The 18,294-nt window shown below is 40.3% G+C and overlaps 1 protein-coding gene across 4 annotated transcripts in view; it reads left to right on the top strand.

The window, feature by feature from the left end:
* The window catches only part of cadm1b (cell adhesion molecule 1b), a 186,352-nt gene that overhangs the window by 151,634 nt on the left and 16,424 nt on the right, over positions 1–18,294 (top strand). For 3 of the 4 annotated variants that reach the window (XM_050069796.1, XM_050069787.1, XM_050069814.1), the window contains 4 exons: positions 3,397–3,555; positions 6,662–6,758; positions 7,026–7,198; positions 17,458–17,508. In XM_050069796.1, the coding sequence (XP_049925753.1) occupies positions 3,397–3,555; positions 6,662–6,758; positions 7,026–7,198; positions 17,458–17,508 (480 nt within the window). The remainder of the gene's footprint in view (positions 1–3,396; positions 3,556–6,661; positions 6,759–7,025; positions 7,199–17,457; positions 17,509–18,294) is intronic. The other variant, XM_050069805.1, reaches the window with a different exon arrangement.

Genomic DNA, 18,294 nt, shown 5'->3' with positions numbered 1-18,294 from the left:
TATCCTGAGCAAACTGACAAAATTGACAGATATTACGACTTCTATGTCATTTAAAGTGTAAAACTGATCACAGAATATCAGTTTCATTATTTTATGTGTGATACACTGTACATCTGACATACTGTGATTATATATAGGCTATATATATATATATATATATATACATGCATACATTTCCCTTATTTATTTTCTGTAACCTGTTCGGGATTGAGCCTATCCACTGACATCGGGCAAGAGATGGGGGGACACCCTGGACAGGTCGCCAGACTATCACAGGGCTAACACATAGAGACAGACAATCTTTCACACTTATATTCACACCTACAGCCAGTTTAGAGTCACCAATTAACCTAATCTGCATGTCTTTAGACTGTGGGAGGAAAACCCACGCTGACATGGGGAGGACATGCAAACTCAACATGCACAGAGTGGCTCCCCACTGAGGATCAAACCAGAAGCACTCTTGCTGTGAGGCGACAGTGCTAACTACTGCACTGGAAATATCCATATGGACCATTTCAAACATGTCAACCTAAACCTTGTACAGTAAATGGCTGCCTCTGTATTTACTGTTGTAATATTTCACAATGTATGTGAATTACATCAGCTAACAGGAAGTAAACATGAAGCCAAGTGGTTGCCTAGCAATGCAGTTCATAGGGACACTGTCTATAGGGGAGACCGGCGATGGTTGTAACAAAGTGTTGGATGTAACAGCACCACTTTTACAAAAAAAAAGATTGCCTAAGAGTCACGCAATAAATTCATTCCCGACCATGCATGTGAATTTCATGTCTGCGTGAATAAGTGTGCATATTTCACAGCCTAAACACTGATTTTCAGTTATTAAAGTAACTTTTTGGATGTAGGGCTTGGCAACATATCGACATTATATGGATATTGTAATATGAGACTAGATATTGTCTTAGATTATTGGTATTGCAGTTGTCTGTTTCTGAACTTTCTGAACTTATCAGACTATCAGCTGTTCTGTTATTCGCCTTTACCCTTAGTCACTATATCCACATTACTGATAATTATCTAATATAAATCTCATTGCCTAAATATTTTGTGAAAGCACTCAAGAGTCAACTCTACAATATTGTACCAATATTGATATTGAGGTAAAAAATATAGTGATATTCGATCACCTTGCTTAGTACTGATACTGTTGATGTTAGAATTATATAACCTGTATCACAGTGTGGTGTCTTAGGCGTGAGGCATTTCATCTTTGCTCATTTCAAACCACCAGGCTGCTACAGCGAGTTAAATAATGGCTGACAAAGGAGGGGATGGTTGTAACGCCTTTTAAAAAAGTGTTAAATCTAACCGCAATTACAACTAAACATATTTCTTCTACCTATGTTACTCCTATTTTTAGCATGCCAGGGCAAAAAAACAATGGGGGTGTTTGGACATGTAGTAAAATCTGCATCAGATGAGATGAGGCAGGCGAAGACAGTAAAATCTGTCCCCAAAGAGTCCTCTATCAGCCATGTGACATTGAGCAGCAACTGCAAGAAATTACAAACCCTCAGAGAAACACGATCAACACAGCTGTCCTGTGTGGGCGATCACAGCAGTCTGAAAGTCTTCAATGTGCAGCGTTACTTGACTGAGGTAGCACACTTTCATGTGGATTCACTCCACATGAGGTTTGCATGCAAGAATCTGATAGGTCCAGGTTAGCGAGTTAGACCTTGTCAGGAATTGGTTACCAGTGAATGTATCTGTTTCTGTCTTCACTGTTACTGTTAGAATAGAACCCCTTGTATTTGAAATCATATAGTTGGAGAAGGTGGTGCTAGCTGCTTTTTGTAGCAGACAAATATAGGTATTTTGTGGAAAGATTGGAGAGCTCTCAAGCAAAAAATCAGCAAGTTATAGGTGCTGAGTCAAAAGATGTTACAACCATGTCCAGTCTCTCCAATCAGTCCAGCATTTCTTCCAAACATGTTTGCTCTGCGCCGTCTTTTCCTGAGCAATTTTAGCAATGCAGCACTGCGAAGGTAGGAGACAATTATTGTGACTGTCTGAGAGGATAATGACTCATCATCACGCCCCTCCAATTCAAGCTCCACTTTGGCACAGGTGCCCTCAGAAATGCCCCAAATGACCTTACAAATGTGACCTAGTGCTGCGCTTTAGTCTTTGTGATTGCACACTGACAATAGAGCTCTTAATGTGAAATGGTGATCGTTATTTAGCAAGGAACAAGACATTGTTCTGCTGATCACCGCGCTCCACTTTAACTAAAGATGACTGGGATTAACTCATTTGCTGTGTGTCACGTTAATGCTCGCGGGGCTTTTTAGAGTGAAGTCAAATGCTTAGATGCAAGCTATAGTTGACGGCTTACAGAACGCAAAAACGTTAAATTTATATTTTTAGACCTACACAGCATTAGATGTTCCACATCCTGAAATGTCATTTTGGGTTTTTAAGTGTTTATAAATTAACTGTTTGCCAGTCTGTACTTTTTTACATCTGAATAATTCTGCTGCAAAATAGCAAGATAATCACAGTGTCTGAATGAAAGCCATTTATTTTTTATGCACTCCCATCACACTGTCACATTTTTTATTCCTGCTGTTATTATCATTATGCTACTTGCTCTTCTCCGTCGGTCAGTGTGCTTTTCAAACAGCCTGTTCTCTCACCGCAGTTGGCAGAGTGGTCAAATTTAATGCTCTCATGCGCATTGACCACTTACCTATCCTAGTACTTTAAATTTTATGTAGGCAGGTCTTGGGTGGGTGGGTGTGTGTTTCACGGGGTTAATATCCATCAAGAGGCCACATATGTGTGTATTGGTGATCATCAACTGTGGAACAACAGTGTTTTGCCCTCCCTGAGTCCAGCCGGGCTCCCCTGTGACAAGGCTGAAATGGAAGTGTGCTGCAGGTCAGAGTGGGGCTGTAATTATTTCCTCACTTCATTAAGTGCGAGTAAACCATCACACTCAGCACTGCAGCTAATGCGATGCCCCTGTGGCATTGTAATGCTCTCTAAATGAATGCCCCTCTGACAGCCTAGGGCCTAGTGGGCAGCAGATTACTGCAGGGTTAGCCCCAACAATGCTCAACCCTCAAGCTGCAGAGGCATTCATTATCAGGCTTATATGACCCGGCCACTCCTCGCTGCTCTCGTCAGAATCGAAGGCCCCGGGCCCGTCTGAATCCTCTAAAGTCTTGTTCCCGCGCCGCATCACTAAATCATAAATTAAATGTAAATGCCATTTGAAACTACTCCACTTTGACAGGTAATGTGCTCTTAATAGCTATGACTATTTGCTCATTATGGTCACTGCGGGTCGGCGCAGCTGCAGGATTTAAGATTTGTTTTGGAGCTCTTTAGACGTTAACTTTTTTTCCTTCTGTGGTGTTTTTCTAGGTGAGACAACAGTTGAGGAGACGTATGACAGGATATTTACTGTCACCAGCCGAGTAAGATTTTCTGTCACCAAAGAGGATGATGGAGTGCCAGTGGACTGCATCATTGACCACCCAGCTGTAAAGGACCTCCTGGCTCAAAGACACTTGGAAGTGCTATGTGAGTGACCTAAAACTGTACTTTTGTCAAGCACAGAACAACACCAAGACCCCATAAACAGTGGTAGAGATTTTCTCTGGCTTGAGCTAGTTGGGGGCTTCACTGCTTAATGGTTGGGCTGTCGCATTTGTTGGCAGGTCTGCTTGCAGAAATGGCTGGTCCCCTGAAAGGTCCAGTGAATGTGCCCCCCCAAATATCTGGCTCATGTGGCTGTATTTTTTGCAATGAATGCTCACAAAACAAAACAAAAAACAGAATTACCACCTTGTTGTTGCCTCTGCACATCAAGTTTCTCTCACAGTTTAATGTCTAAAAAAACATAGATGCTTCACACACAGCTTCCCCCCAGCAGCAAATTTATACTATCTATACAATCAGCACAGTTTCACCAGTGCTAGTGTCACCTATTCAGTATCTGACCAAAGCTCCATTTCCACCAAGCACTTTTGGTATGGTACCTTTGGAGCCAAAAGTAACCCTTCAGACATGGTACCTAGACCCCAAGCGTTCCCACCACAAACAGTACCCTTAAATGTTGGCAGGGTTGTTGTCAAAATGTCATCATTTAATCATTTTATGCGTTCAGACATTTGTATGAAATTTTGTCAAAATCAGCATAAGAATACTTGACTGATGGCCAAAGACATGTTTTGTGAGGTCACAATGACCTTGACCTTTGACCACCAAATTCTAATCAGTTCATTGTTGAGTCCAAGTGAATGTTTGTGCCAAATTTTAAGAAATTCCCTCGAGGTGTTCTTGTGATGTCGTGTTAACAAGAATGAGACAAAGTCACAGTGACCTTGACCTTTGACCATCAAAACCTAATTAGTTAATTGTTGACTCCAAGTGGATATCTTTGTAAGATCTGAAGAAATTCTCTCAAGGAGTTTGTTAGATATCTCGTTCACAAGAATTGGACGGACGGGCAGACTTCCAGACTCTTGGATGGATAGACAGACGGATGGACAACCCGAAAACAAAATGCCTCCGGCTACAGCTATCACTGGCACAAAGACATAAAAACATTCATACCATTTTCACAAGAGTGGGAATTAATTATGAAAGAGGCTTTTTACTGAAGCAACAAAACTTACAATGTTTATTTTTGTTGTTTTAATAATTAATGGTGAATATTTTGGTTCAAAATAAAATGAGGCAATCATTGCTTATATTTAGGATCTACATGATTATTGCTTGCCTCTGTGCCCCGACTAACCCTCAGTGGCTGGGCCCCAGAAAGCTTTTCCCTTTTTCCCCTCTTATGGGCGGCCCTGTTTGTTGATATCACTTTTGAAGTAAAAAATAATAGATATTAAGACAACAGTCAACTTTAATCAAAAAAAAAAGCTGACCAAAAATGATAAATAAATCGCTAGAAAACTTCACAGATAACATTTCCAGAAGGAAGCAATACTGACAGGGTTCTTTGACAGTCACTAGAAGCCTATTTATGCTGCTTGGATGAGCTGAAATTTACCTCAGAGTCTGTGTTATTTCTTTCTGGAATTGACTGAACTGACCTTTAAACTCTGAGGAGACCAATATAAGGTAGTTTTGAAAAGAGAAGGTGTTTTTCTTTTTGCACATAATATGTGTATTGTTTAAAGGATATACCTGTTTTAAATGAATGTGCTAACAAGAATCTATGTAATTATGGGTACATTGCAAAAAAGAATACTTTAATATGAAGTTCCGTCACAGCCTTAGATATATATATGTTATATTTTAACAAATGACCGTATATAATGATGGACATAATGATGGACAATGTGTCTCCACTTCTTCCTGTAGTAGAAAAATGAGGGCAAAATATCACAGATACAGCTGCTGACATCAAACCTCTTTTTAGAGCATCAAATAATTAATTAAAACCAAACTTTTAAGAAAAGTGACCACTTGAACAGACAACAGCGTAATAAGAACTACCTCAAATGACAAAAACCATCTTTGGAAAATTTATTTGACGTGTTCTTTTAGTTTTTAGTTTGGTCCATGTCCCATTTGCTAACATGGAGAGGGCGGCTTTATGGCCTATACTGCAGCCAGCCACCAGGGGGTGAATAAGACATTTTGGCTTCGCTTTTGGGGAGATGTCATGTCATCCATCTTTATTATACAGTCTATGATTTTAACTTGTCTTGTTGTCCATAAATGCGGCTTTTGTGACTCATGGGTTGTGCTAACTTTGCACTCAGCAACTCTTTTGTAGAGATTTCGGGAAACGAAGACAATGTTTGTGATTTATATGAATCATTTTAAATGCTTGTAGACATCGAAATAGCCATCTCGAATGACCATTATGGCTACCCGTTTAGGAATTGACATCCTTTCTACAATGGAGGTGTCAAGTGCAAAGTCAGTATGATCAATAGAGTTACAATGGCCTCATTAATGAGAAATATGCCAAGATGAAATAAGCTGGAATTTTTCCTTTAAAGAGTAACTCCCCACTAGATTGTGAAAGACGAAAAACACTGTCTTTCTGGCCTTTATGGGTTGAAAGGTATCAGTATCTAAAACATCATGAGTGAAAGCAGCATTAGTCCAGGTGCAGTTACTCTGTGGGATGCTTACCGTCTGGCTGTTATCTATGGATCATGCAGTCTTGCTGTTCTATTCTCTCAGCCCACTGGAGCCTTCGCCCATGGGATACAGTCACCACAAGAGATAACAAATTTCTTCTCGGGTGTCAATTGATGTTTAGGTGTTCTTTAAATGGTGCATTGATTGAAGAGGTAATACAGGCTGCCTTACACTGTTAAACATCAAAGAAAGGTTAAGGTACCCTTTTGTAGTCTGTGTAGAATATTAATTTCTTTTCAGGTAGACTACTGTTTTGTCTGACCTTTCAAGGAAAAAGAGAAAGCTTGACTGAAACTGCTTGACATTTTGGTAATCTTTGGCTGGAATTGATAAGACGGAAAAAATCTTTTTGCTGTAAGGTACTGTAGACTTACTGGATGTCTACTGAGCACATTATAGGATAATCATGTCATCCTCTCTGTTTCTTTTTTGGCTGTTAACTTTTGCTTTGGCTGTAGGTGTGAGGGAAAGACAGTTTTGTTATAAATTATGACATTAATTATTCGTCTTTTCTTTTCAGATAAACCAGAAGTGAAGATCGTGGTGACATATCCTGATGGTTTAACCAGAGAGGGTGACAATCTAGATCTGACATGTATCGCCGAAGGAAAACCACAGTGAGTGTTCACACAGATGGACGCACTGCAACACTTTCATACTTTCCACTGTCTATCCCTTTTCTGCCAGTCCGAGCACCCCCTTAACCTTCACGTTTCATTGTACCATTTAAATGTTACCAGTTGTTTGCATGCTGTATAAAGCACATCATTAGACATGGCCTGCCAATGGCCCTCCTCAGACAATCTCAGATTTGACCTTTATTTCAGATTTCTAGTGTGGATAGACAGCGCCTGAGTGATGTGTGTGGTATTTATGCTCTCCAGTCCCCATCAGATCAACTGGCTGAGAGTAGATGAGGATGTGCCCCCTCATGCTGTGGTCACTGGCTCTGATCTGTACATCGAGAACCTCAACAAGTCCTACAACGGCACCTATCGCTGCGTGGCGTCTAATGCTGTGGGAGAGGCCTACGACGACTACATCCTCTATGTATATGGTTGGTATTAAGCTTGCTTGCGCTTGATGTTTAAATGCCATCATCACTCTTTCACAGCAGGACTCAGTCTGTAGTGCTGATATATATATATATATATATTTTTTTTTTTTTAAGACATACAATAGCGTTGGCAGTTGGGGGATTGTATTGGAACTATAAGGATTTACTACAGGGTTTGTGCAACAAACAGAATCATATTTCAAACATATATGGATGTAAGCCACTATTGAGAGAAACAGGGAGCTTAAAAGCACAGAAGGTGGTTGCAGTTGACAAATCCACAGAGCTCAGAATTTATGTTGAAGATTTTAGCTGCTCCTCCACTATTAATGCATGACGAGTCTGAACTACACATAGTAGAAAGTCATGGATAAAGTGGCTGTTGACTCTGAAATGGCATATTAGAAACCAGGGAAGTGAGATTTTATATAGATAGATAAACAGGTGGAAACTGTTAAACAACACAGCCTATATTGTCATATACTGTATGGTCATCATACCCTGTATAAAGTAATAATGGATGCAGCCACCAGGACATCACCCTTTGGTATGTGGACTCCTGTTTTTAAGCTTTGAGTTCAGCATTTAGTGTGACCATATATTTCAGGAGGTTGGAGCTCTGGAGGAGCTCGAGGTGACAGACAGCTTCATAGCAGTCACACACTTTTTCATGCCTTTTTAATGCATAACTTTAAGCCTTAATAAAATCTAAAATGGTAAGTTATATAAAAACTAAAACAGCCTCATAGCAGTCACACACTTTTTCATGCCTTTTTAATGTATTACTTTACGCCTTAATAAAGTCTAATTAGTTAGACCCCCCCCCATACCCTTGTTATGAATGGGGAAACTAGCTATAGAGATTAACAGCATTTTTTGTACCAGGGTGTAAACACGTTTATTACCACTGTAAAGTCGGGCATTTTAACTGGGGGGCTCCATGGGGATTGGCTCGCTTTTGGAGCCAGCCTCTAGTGGCCATTCAAAGAACTGCAGTTTTTGCCATTTCCACACTTCATCAAATTTTCAGCCCTGGAGGCTGTCGCTTCAAGTGCCCCCAGAGGATGTTGGTTTTTGTTATGTCTGGACAACAGGCTAGCTGTTCCCTGTTTCAAGTCTCTTTGCTAAGCTAAGCCGTCTGCCTGCTGGCTGCAGCCATAGACTGTGTATAAAGATTGACGACATGTCTCCACTTACCCCCACTGCACAGAAGTGAAGCCAGGCCGCTGCCATCTTGCGCTGATGACATCATTTAAGGCCAGAGTCTGTGCAGTAGCGATCTCCACGGCACCAAGTTTCCCACCCAGACACCTGTCCGACCAATTGCGAGCCCACTGATTGGCTCACACAGTTGTCAATCATGTTGTAAAATCCCCGTTTTATAGCATTTAATGACAAATTAAAATAGAAGAACAAACGCTTGAACACACAACAATGTGATAAAAACTCCCTTAAATGACAGAAATCATCATTGGGAAAAATTAATTTGACGTGTAGTTTGAGTTTTTAGTTTGGCCTATGTCTCAGAGGGCGGGCTTTGTGACCTATACTGCAGCCAGCCACCAGGGGGAGATCAAGATGTTTTGGCTTCACTTTTTGGGTGCTGTCATGTTGTTCATGTTTATATACAGTCTATAGCTGCAGCTATATATTTAGCATATAAACATGCATATAAAATCTCAAACTGTTCCTTAATAACATAAAAAAAAACAGTATTGGTCGTGACTTTTAGGTCTCATATCAGAAATTGAACTTCATATTTCTACCATAAAGATGAGCTCTGGTTCTGTTGACTTATATTGAAGTGGGTGGAATTCCAATGTGTGCTGCAGACAACCAGTAAAGGGCAATAAAGGGACCATCTCTCCCGGGACTTGACTTTAAATGCAGTGGACAGTTTATTCCCCTCAGTTTGAGCCCAGAATGCAGCGACCAGTATGAATTTCTCCTCACTGAAGCTTCTTCATCTTTTTATCTTTGCATGACTGTCAGTCATTACTTGTGCTGAGCATCAGAACTCAATACCTTTAAGGTATCGACTGAAATAAAAATGCAAAGTGTTATTGCAACTTCTCCAGTCAAACTATACCTGCATTTGATCCTTTTTGTACTCACAGTTAAAAAATACTATTTGTATGGTTTTGCTTGCAGCTAGTCACTGCAAGAGTTCCTCAATTTAATGGCACATGTGAGTGGCCCTCTACCACAGCAGCTACAACCCAAACACTCTGTGGTGTTGCGTGGGTATTTGAGGGAGTTGGCAGGTCAGCATGTAATTTTTTAAACAAAACCAAGACTTAATAATGACACACTAATGGCCATGTTTTTCATGTTTGTTTTCAATACATCAAAATCCTCAATAAAACAATTAATAGAACACAAAACAAAGCCAAAAATACAAAATAACAAAAACAATGCCAGTGAATTCACTTGACTGCGATCACACATAATCTGAAATATTTGAAACTTTTTTTGCAAACAACTCAACTGTTTCAAGGTGCACCAGGCATCTTTGCACTTGGATCCCCAAGGGAGAGCAGCAGGAGGTACCTGTTTGAAGTTCTGAAATCATTTAGAAATCATGTAACGTGACGTCAGTGAAGTACACACTCCTCGGACCTTAATTCCCTATTTTTGGTGGCTGGCAGGGGCGATGAGGATGAGGGGAAAATAAATTTGCAGCAGGTGCAGGCATTGTTGGTGAGTTTAGCTTTCTCTCCTTGGAGCACTTGCTCCCTGCTGTTCAGAAGAGCGTTTTGTATTTCGCTCCCAAGTTTCAATTTGTGTCTGCCTGTGTGCCAAGAACATTGTCTGCCAGTGACCATACCCAAAACCAGGAAGGGTAAATCTGCTGTATACTGTCAAGCAATATGTACAAAAAAATCATTTCTATGTTACAATGCATGAGTTTTTCCTCAGAAATCTTAACCTAGTGCTGGATAAGTTTTGGTTGCTTGTGAGGCTTTATGTTGGCTGAATGTCAGTGTGAATACTACTTCTGATGTAAGGACGAGTTTAGGGTTCGGTTGCTCTTCAAATGACCTGACTAAAATGTTTTAAATCTTGGAGTCTGATGGTCAAATTTATAGTGTATTAACTGAGGTTGAGAACTTAAAGGGGCTCTATGCTAAATTCAGAGCAACATGGAGATGGCTGAGCCGGCATCTAACAGCTAACAATGCTAACTCCATAAACAGTGCTAAACATTAGCAGCAGTGCTTACAGAGCTAATGGGGGGAACCAGAGGATGGGCACGATGCTTTCATGAAGCCGCTGTCCCAATATCAGCATTAACCATCATCAGTAAAGCACTAACTAACTTGCATGCACTTACCGCAACAAAGAACAGAGAAGCTCAGATTATAACACGCATAGAGGTAGCATGACTTCATTCTCTACTCAGGATGCAATTACTCTACTCCATCTTTCCATAGCAAGTAATGGTTTGCTGCTGCTATATTAATGCTCTGAATGTCGCATAAAGTCCACCACCACTCAAAACGTTTTACTTTTTGTTTCTGCTTTTGGATGTTTAACTGTGGATGTTTGACACTAGACGGCTGTCTTCACATTCATCTGCTGAAGAGAGAAGGTTTCTCTCTGCTCACCTAAAATCTCAGTTTTAGACATGTTTGTGCAAGTATGACTTCGTAACATTGCAATAAGTTTTGAAGCAAGTCATGGTCTACATCGGTGGTTCCCAGCTGGTCCAGCTATGGGGTCCAGATATTTCCTTAGTCATTAGTTTAAGGTCCACACTGGTTAATACTTTCAGCATCATACTTGCATTTGGCCATGTCACCAAGCTCGTTTGCTGTCCTGTTAAGCAGCTGTCACTCACTCACTCTACAGCAGGAAACAGCACTTCAAAATAAACACTCTGTACCAGAAATTTACTGTACTTTAAAATAAAATGTGTTTAAAACAAACTTGAAACTTTCACGAGTCACTTGTGGTCCATTCAGAATGGACCCCTGACCCACCAGTTAGGAACCACTTGTCTACATATAGTGAGTAAATTAAACAAGATGTGATGGACTTTAGAGTCAGGAAGGAGGCATCTTGGTCCAGGAGTTTAACTTTTAAAATGAACAAAATTTGAATGTTCACAGAGTGATTTTTTTTAAGTGAGAAAGTGTAGATATAATTTAATGAAAGTAATAATTATTCACTTTGAAAGGAGAGTATTTTTATATGTTACATCTCTGTAGGGAATATGATAAATGAGTGCATCTCAGCATTACCCTTACACTCTGCACTACTACTGCACATTACACACCCCAAAACATTTCCTGATGTTTTAACAGAAATGGTTTTTTTATTTGTAATGATTGTCATTATTATTATTATTATTATTATTATTATTATTATTATTATTATTATTATTATTATTGTTATTAGCATTATTAAAATTATTATTGTTTATTTATCTATCTATTTATTTTCCCTTTAGGCCGGGATGCACTGGGATACAGGGGGGATGAGGGATTGGGTTGGAAAATGTATGTATTTGTTGTATGAAAAATTGAAAAACGTGTTTTCTATTATCTTACCTCTACCTTATTATCCAAAAAAAAGGTTAAAAAAGATAATCTGGGAACAAAATATTAATATATGATTATTATAACTATTACTATATTTCTTTTTGTCTATGTTTTGCAAGTCATCCCATCTGTGGGGATGGATTTACCAGTAGCTTTATGTTTTGTCTTCACTGTCTGGTCTCATGCCCATAACTGTCGACACTAAACTTTTTTTGTTGATAGTTTCAGCCAGGTGTGAGGACTCATGCTGTTTAGAGAACAATGAAAACAACTGAATTTTATTGAAGTGAAATAGTCACTTCTGTCTGTGCACCTTTCAAACATTGTCACAGTAGAGAGAGAGCCAGAACAGCTCTGTCTTTGTTTGAAACATCCAAACCCCAGTGGGTTATGCTATGGTGCGAAAGCATGCCATTATATCTGATTCACCACACATTAATGCAGATTGTTAGATTTGGCCACTTTTAAACCAACACTCATGTTTCAGCCTAGCATGTGCCCACAGCAGCAGCATCGAGTCGAGGTGCAGAGTGTTATGCTAAAAGAAAAGCTGTTGTTGAAAATCGGCTCATTGTGGATATTGTGAGAGAACCGATTGCAGGTTTCAGAATGGTGATATTGTTTTGATTATTCCTCAGTCTACTTGTTTAGGTTGTGCTGACAGCCATGAACTGTGTGTCAAAAACCAGCGATGTAACAATTTTTTTTTTTCTGTCTAGTTGGCAAGTTACTGGCGGTTACTTAAATATGTGCATTTGTGGAAATGAATGCATTTGTAATGGTTTTAATGTCAACACCATTTCACCAATTGTAGGGCGAGCAGTGAATAGGATTTTAATGGAGGGACAAGGTCTCGGGCAGAGGTGTCAAAAAAGCTGTCACAGTCAGGAGATATTTAAGAGGGAAAATGGGGAGTGTTGTGGGTGCAGGACTAATGTGGGTTTTTTTTTAACTTAAGAGACACCTGGACTGAATTTCTACACCTTGAAAATTGAATGTTTTGTTGGAAAGGTGTTGTTGGTGTTTTGAAATTGCAGTGAGAATAACCATGTGGGGTTTTAGGAATGTCTTATCTTTTTGGCTTTAAACAGAGTAAAACCTCACTCATCCAAATCTCTCAGGTACAAAACATTCAGAGGAGAACGGGTAGTCCAATTTTTCATTGCTGAAAATTTTCAATTACAGGAACAAAAATAACACGCAGTTTATGGAACATATACAGATCTTCACATACTCACATGTCTGACGTTCATGTGTTTATTTCAAGGGCTGACATGTGCAACTTTGTCACTGTGACATAGGTTTCCTGTGACTCTCACAACTCTGCCGCCCCATGGTTATTCATCATCGTGCTCTGCCAGGCAGATGATGACATCTGCTTGTTCCCAATGGGCCCATAATGATCACTCCCAAACAAAAGGACAGCATATGCCGGCAAATAGCTCACTCAAGGCAGACTTATTCAAGCTATCACGACTAAATTCCTAATTGTTGTGTAAAGATTGCTTTGAAATGGAGATTTGCCGTGCTTCTGCTCAGATTGTGTCTCAAAAATGAAACGTTATGTTCATTTCGAACACAGATCTTTAAAGTTATAATATAATATTCTAATATTTTACACCGAAGTGCCTGTAGGCGGTTAAGAGCTCATGAATGATGTCTACTGCTGTTATATTCATGTATCATTTGCTTCATGCTGCACCCCTAACACGTGCATGAATGAATGAAAAGCAATGGGAGGCAAATGTTCTCTGGTCCAGAATATGAAAACCATCCTTTCTACCTGCAGTATATTTGCTATCAGCGTTTGTGCCTTTGGCTATGACGTCTTCAATTAGTAACTTCCTATTCACATATTTTACCAATTTCCATTAAACACCGTTTCTCTGGTGTACTAGCGTTGGAAGCTCAATGACTCCAGCTCGCTATAATGAGACACAGGAGATTGGTAAAAGGTGCTTATAACCGCGTATAATTATGTCTGCGACTCCCACTCCTCTTTTCTGGAGGATTTAATGCCACACAAAATCATGTTGTGGTCCATGTGAGGGTTTGTTGCCCCAGACTAATCATGCTTGCTACAGTGGTTTAATTAGTGTGTGTTTTTGCAGCATAGATTGGTCCTAGCATGGGTAACTGGTGTTATTTTTGTTGAACTTCGCAGCGGCAATGCATGACTTCAAACCGTCCGCCACTGTCCCACCCACTATCTTCACATTTTCCTTAACAAAATTAACATTTTCTTCTCTTATCTGGTATTTTTACTGTTTTGTTTTGTAATTTATGAGCTCTTGCTCCTGTTAAAGCCATCACACTCCTGTCAAAAAACAGCCTTTTGTCTAACCAACTGCATGCAACAAATAGCTTTATTTTAATGAGTTGTTTTGTTCTTGATAAATATTTACTTGTGAGTATTATTGATAGAGCCGAGCTGAATTGTCCATCAATTCTCTTTCATCCTGCTGCCACCCTCTACGGCTGCTAGTCCTTCGGGCTCTTCCTATTTCAAAAAGACTAATGACCTTTCACTGTGTGACAGCCCGGACAGGTGTGAGGCCGATGTAAATCCACGTCAAATCAAGTCCTATTGTGGTGCGTGTATGGTATGCGGCCGGTCAAAAGGCTGAGAAAGAGGCTTGTCATGCTGTTCTCCACGTGGGTGTGTCTGCAGCAGGCTGTGAATTGTGCCCCCTGGCTGGTGTGTGCTGGTGTGGAGAGAGCTGACCAGAGAGAGGCCTGTCTCTCTCAGAGGTGACCCAGTGCTATAACTCACACATACTGTCTGTTGGCAGGAGAACAATGCTGCTTTTACCACCACAGTGTAGCCCACAGTTGACTTTTCAACCTATGAATCTTCCACGGATGAGAAGTCAAAAACTCACAAGCCACTGGAAATTGGGGGGGTTTATCCCAGGTTTGGATATAACATCAGCAGACAGGACTCATGGTTCTCCCTGTTCTTATGAAAGGCTGCTGTGAAAATGTCCTTGTGAATCACGCTGATTTTGCCAAACAACTTCCAACACATCAGCTTGTAGATTAATTTTTCATAATATAAATTCATAGGCTACAGCACAACAACCTCTTTTACAGGCATTTCCTTCTTGTTGTTTGGGAAAACCTCCAAAAAAAATGATGTAAAAGTAACTTTTAAGCAAGAGAAAACAAATAGACAAAAGAAAAGCAAAATCTCTTCCCTGCTGTTGTGTTGGCAGGCAGGTTTAAGCAGGCATGGATAAACAATTTCTCCTACATTGTTTCACTTTATGGTTAAATTTTCTCATATCAAATTCCTCACTGATACAAATGCTCCCTGAAAATATGGCCTCTCCAAAATACACTCATATTTCAGCCCTCATAATGCTGAGCCCAGAGTCATCCAGGCTGGAAATTGCCCATGGAGAATTCTTGTTCGCCTGGATATTATATGTGCCACATCCTATCCCGGCCTTTGTGAAGACCCTCTTCCCTGAATGGCCAATTTCCCTCTTCCAGACACTGACATTTCAGCTATCAGACTGCCTTCGGTCACAGGGAAAGAAATCTAGCCCACCCCCCTCTTCAAATACTGTCAGAGGAGAATCTCTGCCTGATACCCCGATACCCCCCTACCACCATCAACACCACCTCCGCCATACACTCCATCCCCAGCGGCAACATTATGCTGTCCTTGATGTTTTATCATTAGTTGGGGAGTGTGTGGTCCCCCACTGCTGTCTTTTGATGGAGTGCAGACAGTAAAGGCATGGAGACAGCCAGCCAATTTCCCCTGCTGCGACTCTCCCACAGCAAGGGGTCGTGCTATCTTTCCCCTGCACCAGAGCCAGGCATATATTCCCCTGATGAGGAAGCTTTCAGCCCTCCTTAGTACCGTAGCATACCTGAATTGCCCTCCATTTTGTCTTTCTGATTATTTTGTTTGGGGGTTAGTGACAGGCCTAATCAGTACAGTGCGGGGCGGAGGATGCTGCTCGGGGCTCTGCTGTGCTGCAGCGGGAGACCACCAGAGTGGTTTAATTTGCAGTTTGACTTAATTATTGCAAGAGACAAGAAAATAGCAATACCTTTCCATGATTGTTAGACATAATTATTCATGGTTAATTAAAAAAATTAACAAAAAAAGGGAAATGTTATAGCTTATCGTAATAAAACATAATAAAACTGCAGCACAGTGAACTGTTAGTGGTGTTTTCTTTGTGTTTTTAGCCAAGCTAGTGGCTGGCAATGACAGTCTGTAGGTCAATCAGCCCATCCAAACTGTAACAACTTAACAACTGTTGGATGGGTGGCCATTACATTTTATAAAGCCATTAATAGTTCCCAGAGGATATAGGTTTATGACATTGGTAATCGCTTTTCCTCCAGCGCCACCTCGAGGCTGACATTTTTAATTTTTAATGAAAACATCTCAACAACTATCAGATGGATTGGTAAAAACTTTTGTACAGACTTTCGTGGTTAAAGAGGATTAATCCTAATGACTCTGATGATCCCCTGATTTCCTGTAGCACCATTATGAGGTTCCCATATTGAGTTAGAGATCTTGTCAACTCTTCATTAAATTTGGTGCACATATTCATGTCACCCTCAGGATGAATTATAATAACTTGATGACCCCCTGACTTTTCATTTAGTGGCATAATCAAGTAGAAACTATAATTTGTCCAAATACCTGCAAAACTAATGACATTCCAACCTCGTCTCACTCCCAACTTGTAATAACTAATGCCGACCTTTGGTCAGTGACCCTCGGTATCAGATACAGACACACCAAGGCACTCTTTAGTGGCAGTATGAGACCCACCAAGGGGTGGCATTTATTTGATGCTCCAAGCAACTGCTATAGAAAGAGTGAGAAAGTCCACAAAGGGAGGGTGGGAGGGCAGGTGGATGTTCAAACAAACTCCAGACTCCAACAGGAGACTGCTACTTGTATCCTGCGTAAACCAAAAGTGAATCGGTTATATGAATAATGACGTAGTGTGTTAGCATGTGTAGCATACTACACTAGTAATGTATGTTGTTAGTAATACATTAGTACCAAAAGTATTTATTTTAAGACAAACCATGATGTTTTTTCTAAACCTAACCACGTGTTTTTTGTGTCGAAACTTAAGGAAGCACACCTAAAAACATTTTTACCTACGTTCTAAGTTATTTTGAAAAGAGACTGTATACATTTAACAAGCAGAAACGTGAAAGCATAAGTTTTTTTAAAAGACACAATGCATGTAACGAGTGTAAATTTACGTGCCACCCCTAGTCATCCAAAACTGATGCTAAAGGAGTACCAGTGCATATTAATTTAACGTGTAGGGCCACTGATCGAGTGTCAGTATTTGACGAGTTGGGAGTGAGAATGTGCTGGACATTCCCACCAGCCTCAGCTGTACTTTGTGTTTAGTGCTAATTAGCGAATGTTAGCATGCTAACACACCAAGCTAACATGCTGATTATTATATTATATAATTATAAACAGGAGGTTAGCATTGTCACTGTGAGCATGTTAGCATGCTGACGTTAGCATTTAGCTCAAAGCGCCACCGTGCAACCATGAGCTCTGTCTCCTACCTCACCACTGAAACTTAAGACGTGTGCATGTTATTATTTTTTATAGCACAGCTTCTCATCTTCAATGACTTTTGTCTATTTCTTTACTCTTGTCTTCCTTTGTTTCTTATACATGTTCTTTATTTTTTTACTCTTTTCATCTAGATGCTCCCACTACTATCCCCACACCCACCACCAATCCAGTCAACACGCAAGGTACTGTATTCCCCCACTACTGTCCCTCTCAGCAATCATGTGTGTGCGTGTGTCTGTGCGTGCGTGCGTGCGTGTGTGTGTGTGTGTGCGTATGAACTTGCATGCACTTGTGATCAGGTGACCGGGGAGAGAAAGAATGAGGGCTTGTACCTAAGGCTAAGAGAGACTGTGGATGGCCAGTTTTAATCAGATAGTGCTGCTGATAGGTGACATTGAGGACAGGCAGCGCGGGGCTTTCAGAGACACCTGTCATAGCCCTTTTCCAGTCACATGTTTGATCTGAGAAAACGAAGAGACTCTGCTTTGCTGTTCTGCTATCTTATCAGCATCTGCAGCTATATCTCAACCGGCCCATCCATCATATTATAATGCCCTTTACATCTCCCCTACAAATGCCAGTCACATCTCGTCTTTGCAAGGCCAAAAAACATCAATAACTATTTTCTCACAGACATATGAAATGAATGAAAGGCGGTTCATTTGGGGTGTTTATAGCAGAGCAACCTTTGGCATCTCCTATACACACTATTTTATACTTTGATTAAGCTGTGTTGCAAAAAATGTATTCTAATATTAACCATTAAAAAAAAAACCTTGCTATTATTTCAAAAGCACCGCTAAGGCTAGACAGATGGCGAGGCAACCTTGGGAGTTGACATTTGGATATGCCAGAATGTGACATTTCAATACAAAAAAACTATCCTTAAAGAATAGATCGGTTTATCAATAGCTGCTTTAGAGATACGGCAATTTTGGCCCTTTTGTCATGGCCACTCTGCATTTCAT

The sequence above is a fragment of the Epinephelus moara genome, chromosome 2, assembly GCF_006386435.1.
Source record: "Epinephelus moara isolate mb chromosome 2, YSFRI_EMoa_1.0, whole genome shotgun sequence".
Taxonomy (NCBI): domain Eukaryota; kingdom Metazoa; phylum Chordata; class Actinopteri; order Perciformes; family Serranidae; genus Epinephelus; species Epinephelus moara.
Note: the sequence above shows the minus strand (reverse complement) of the source record. Positions and strands in the feature narration are given on the sequence as shown.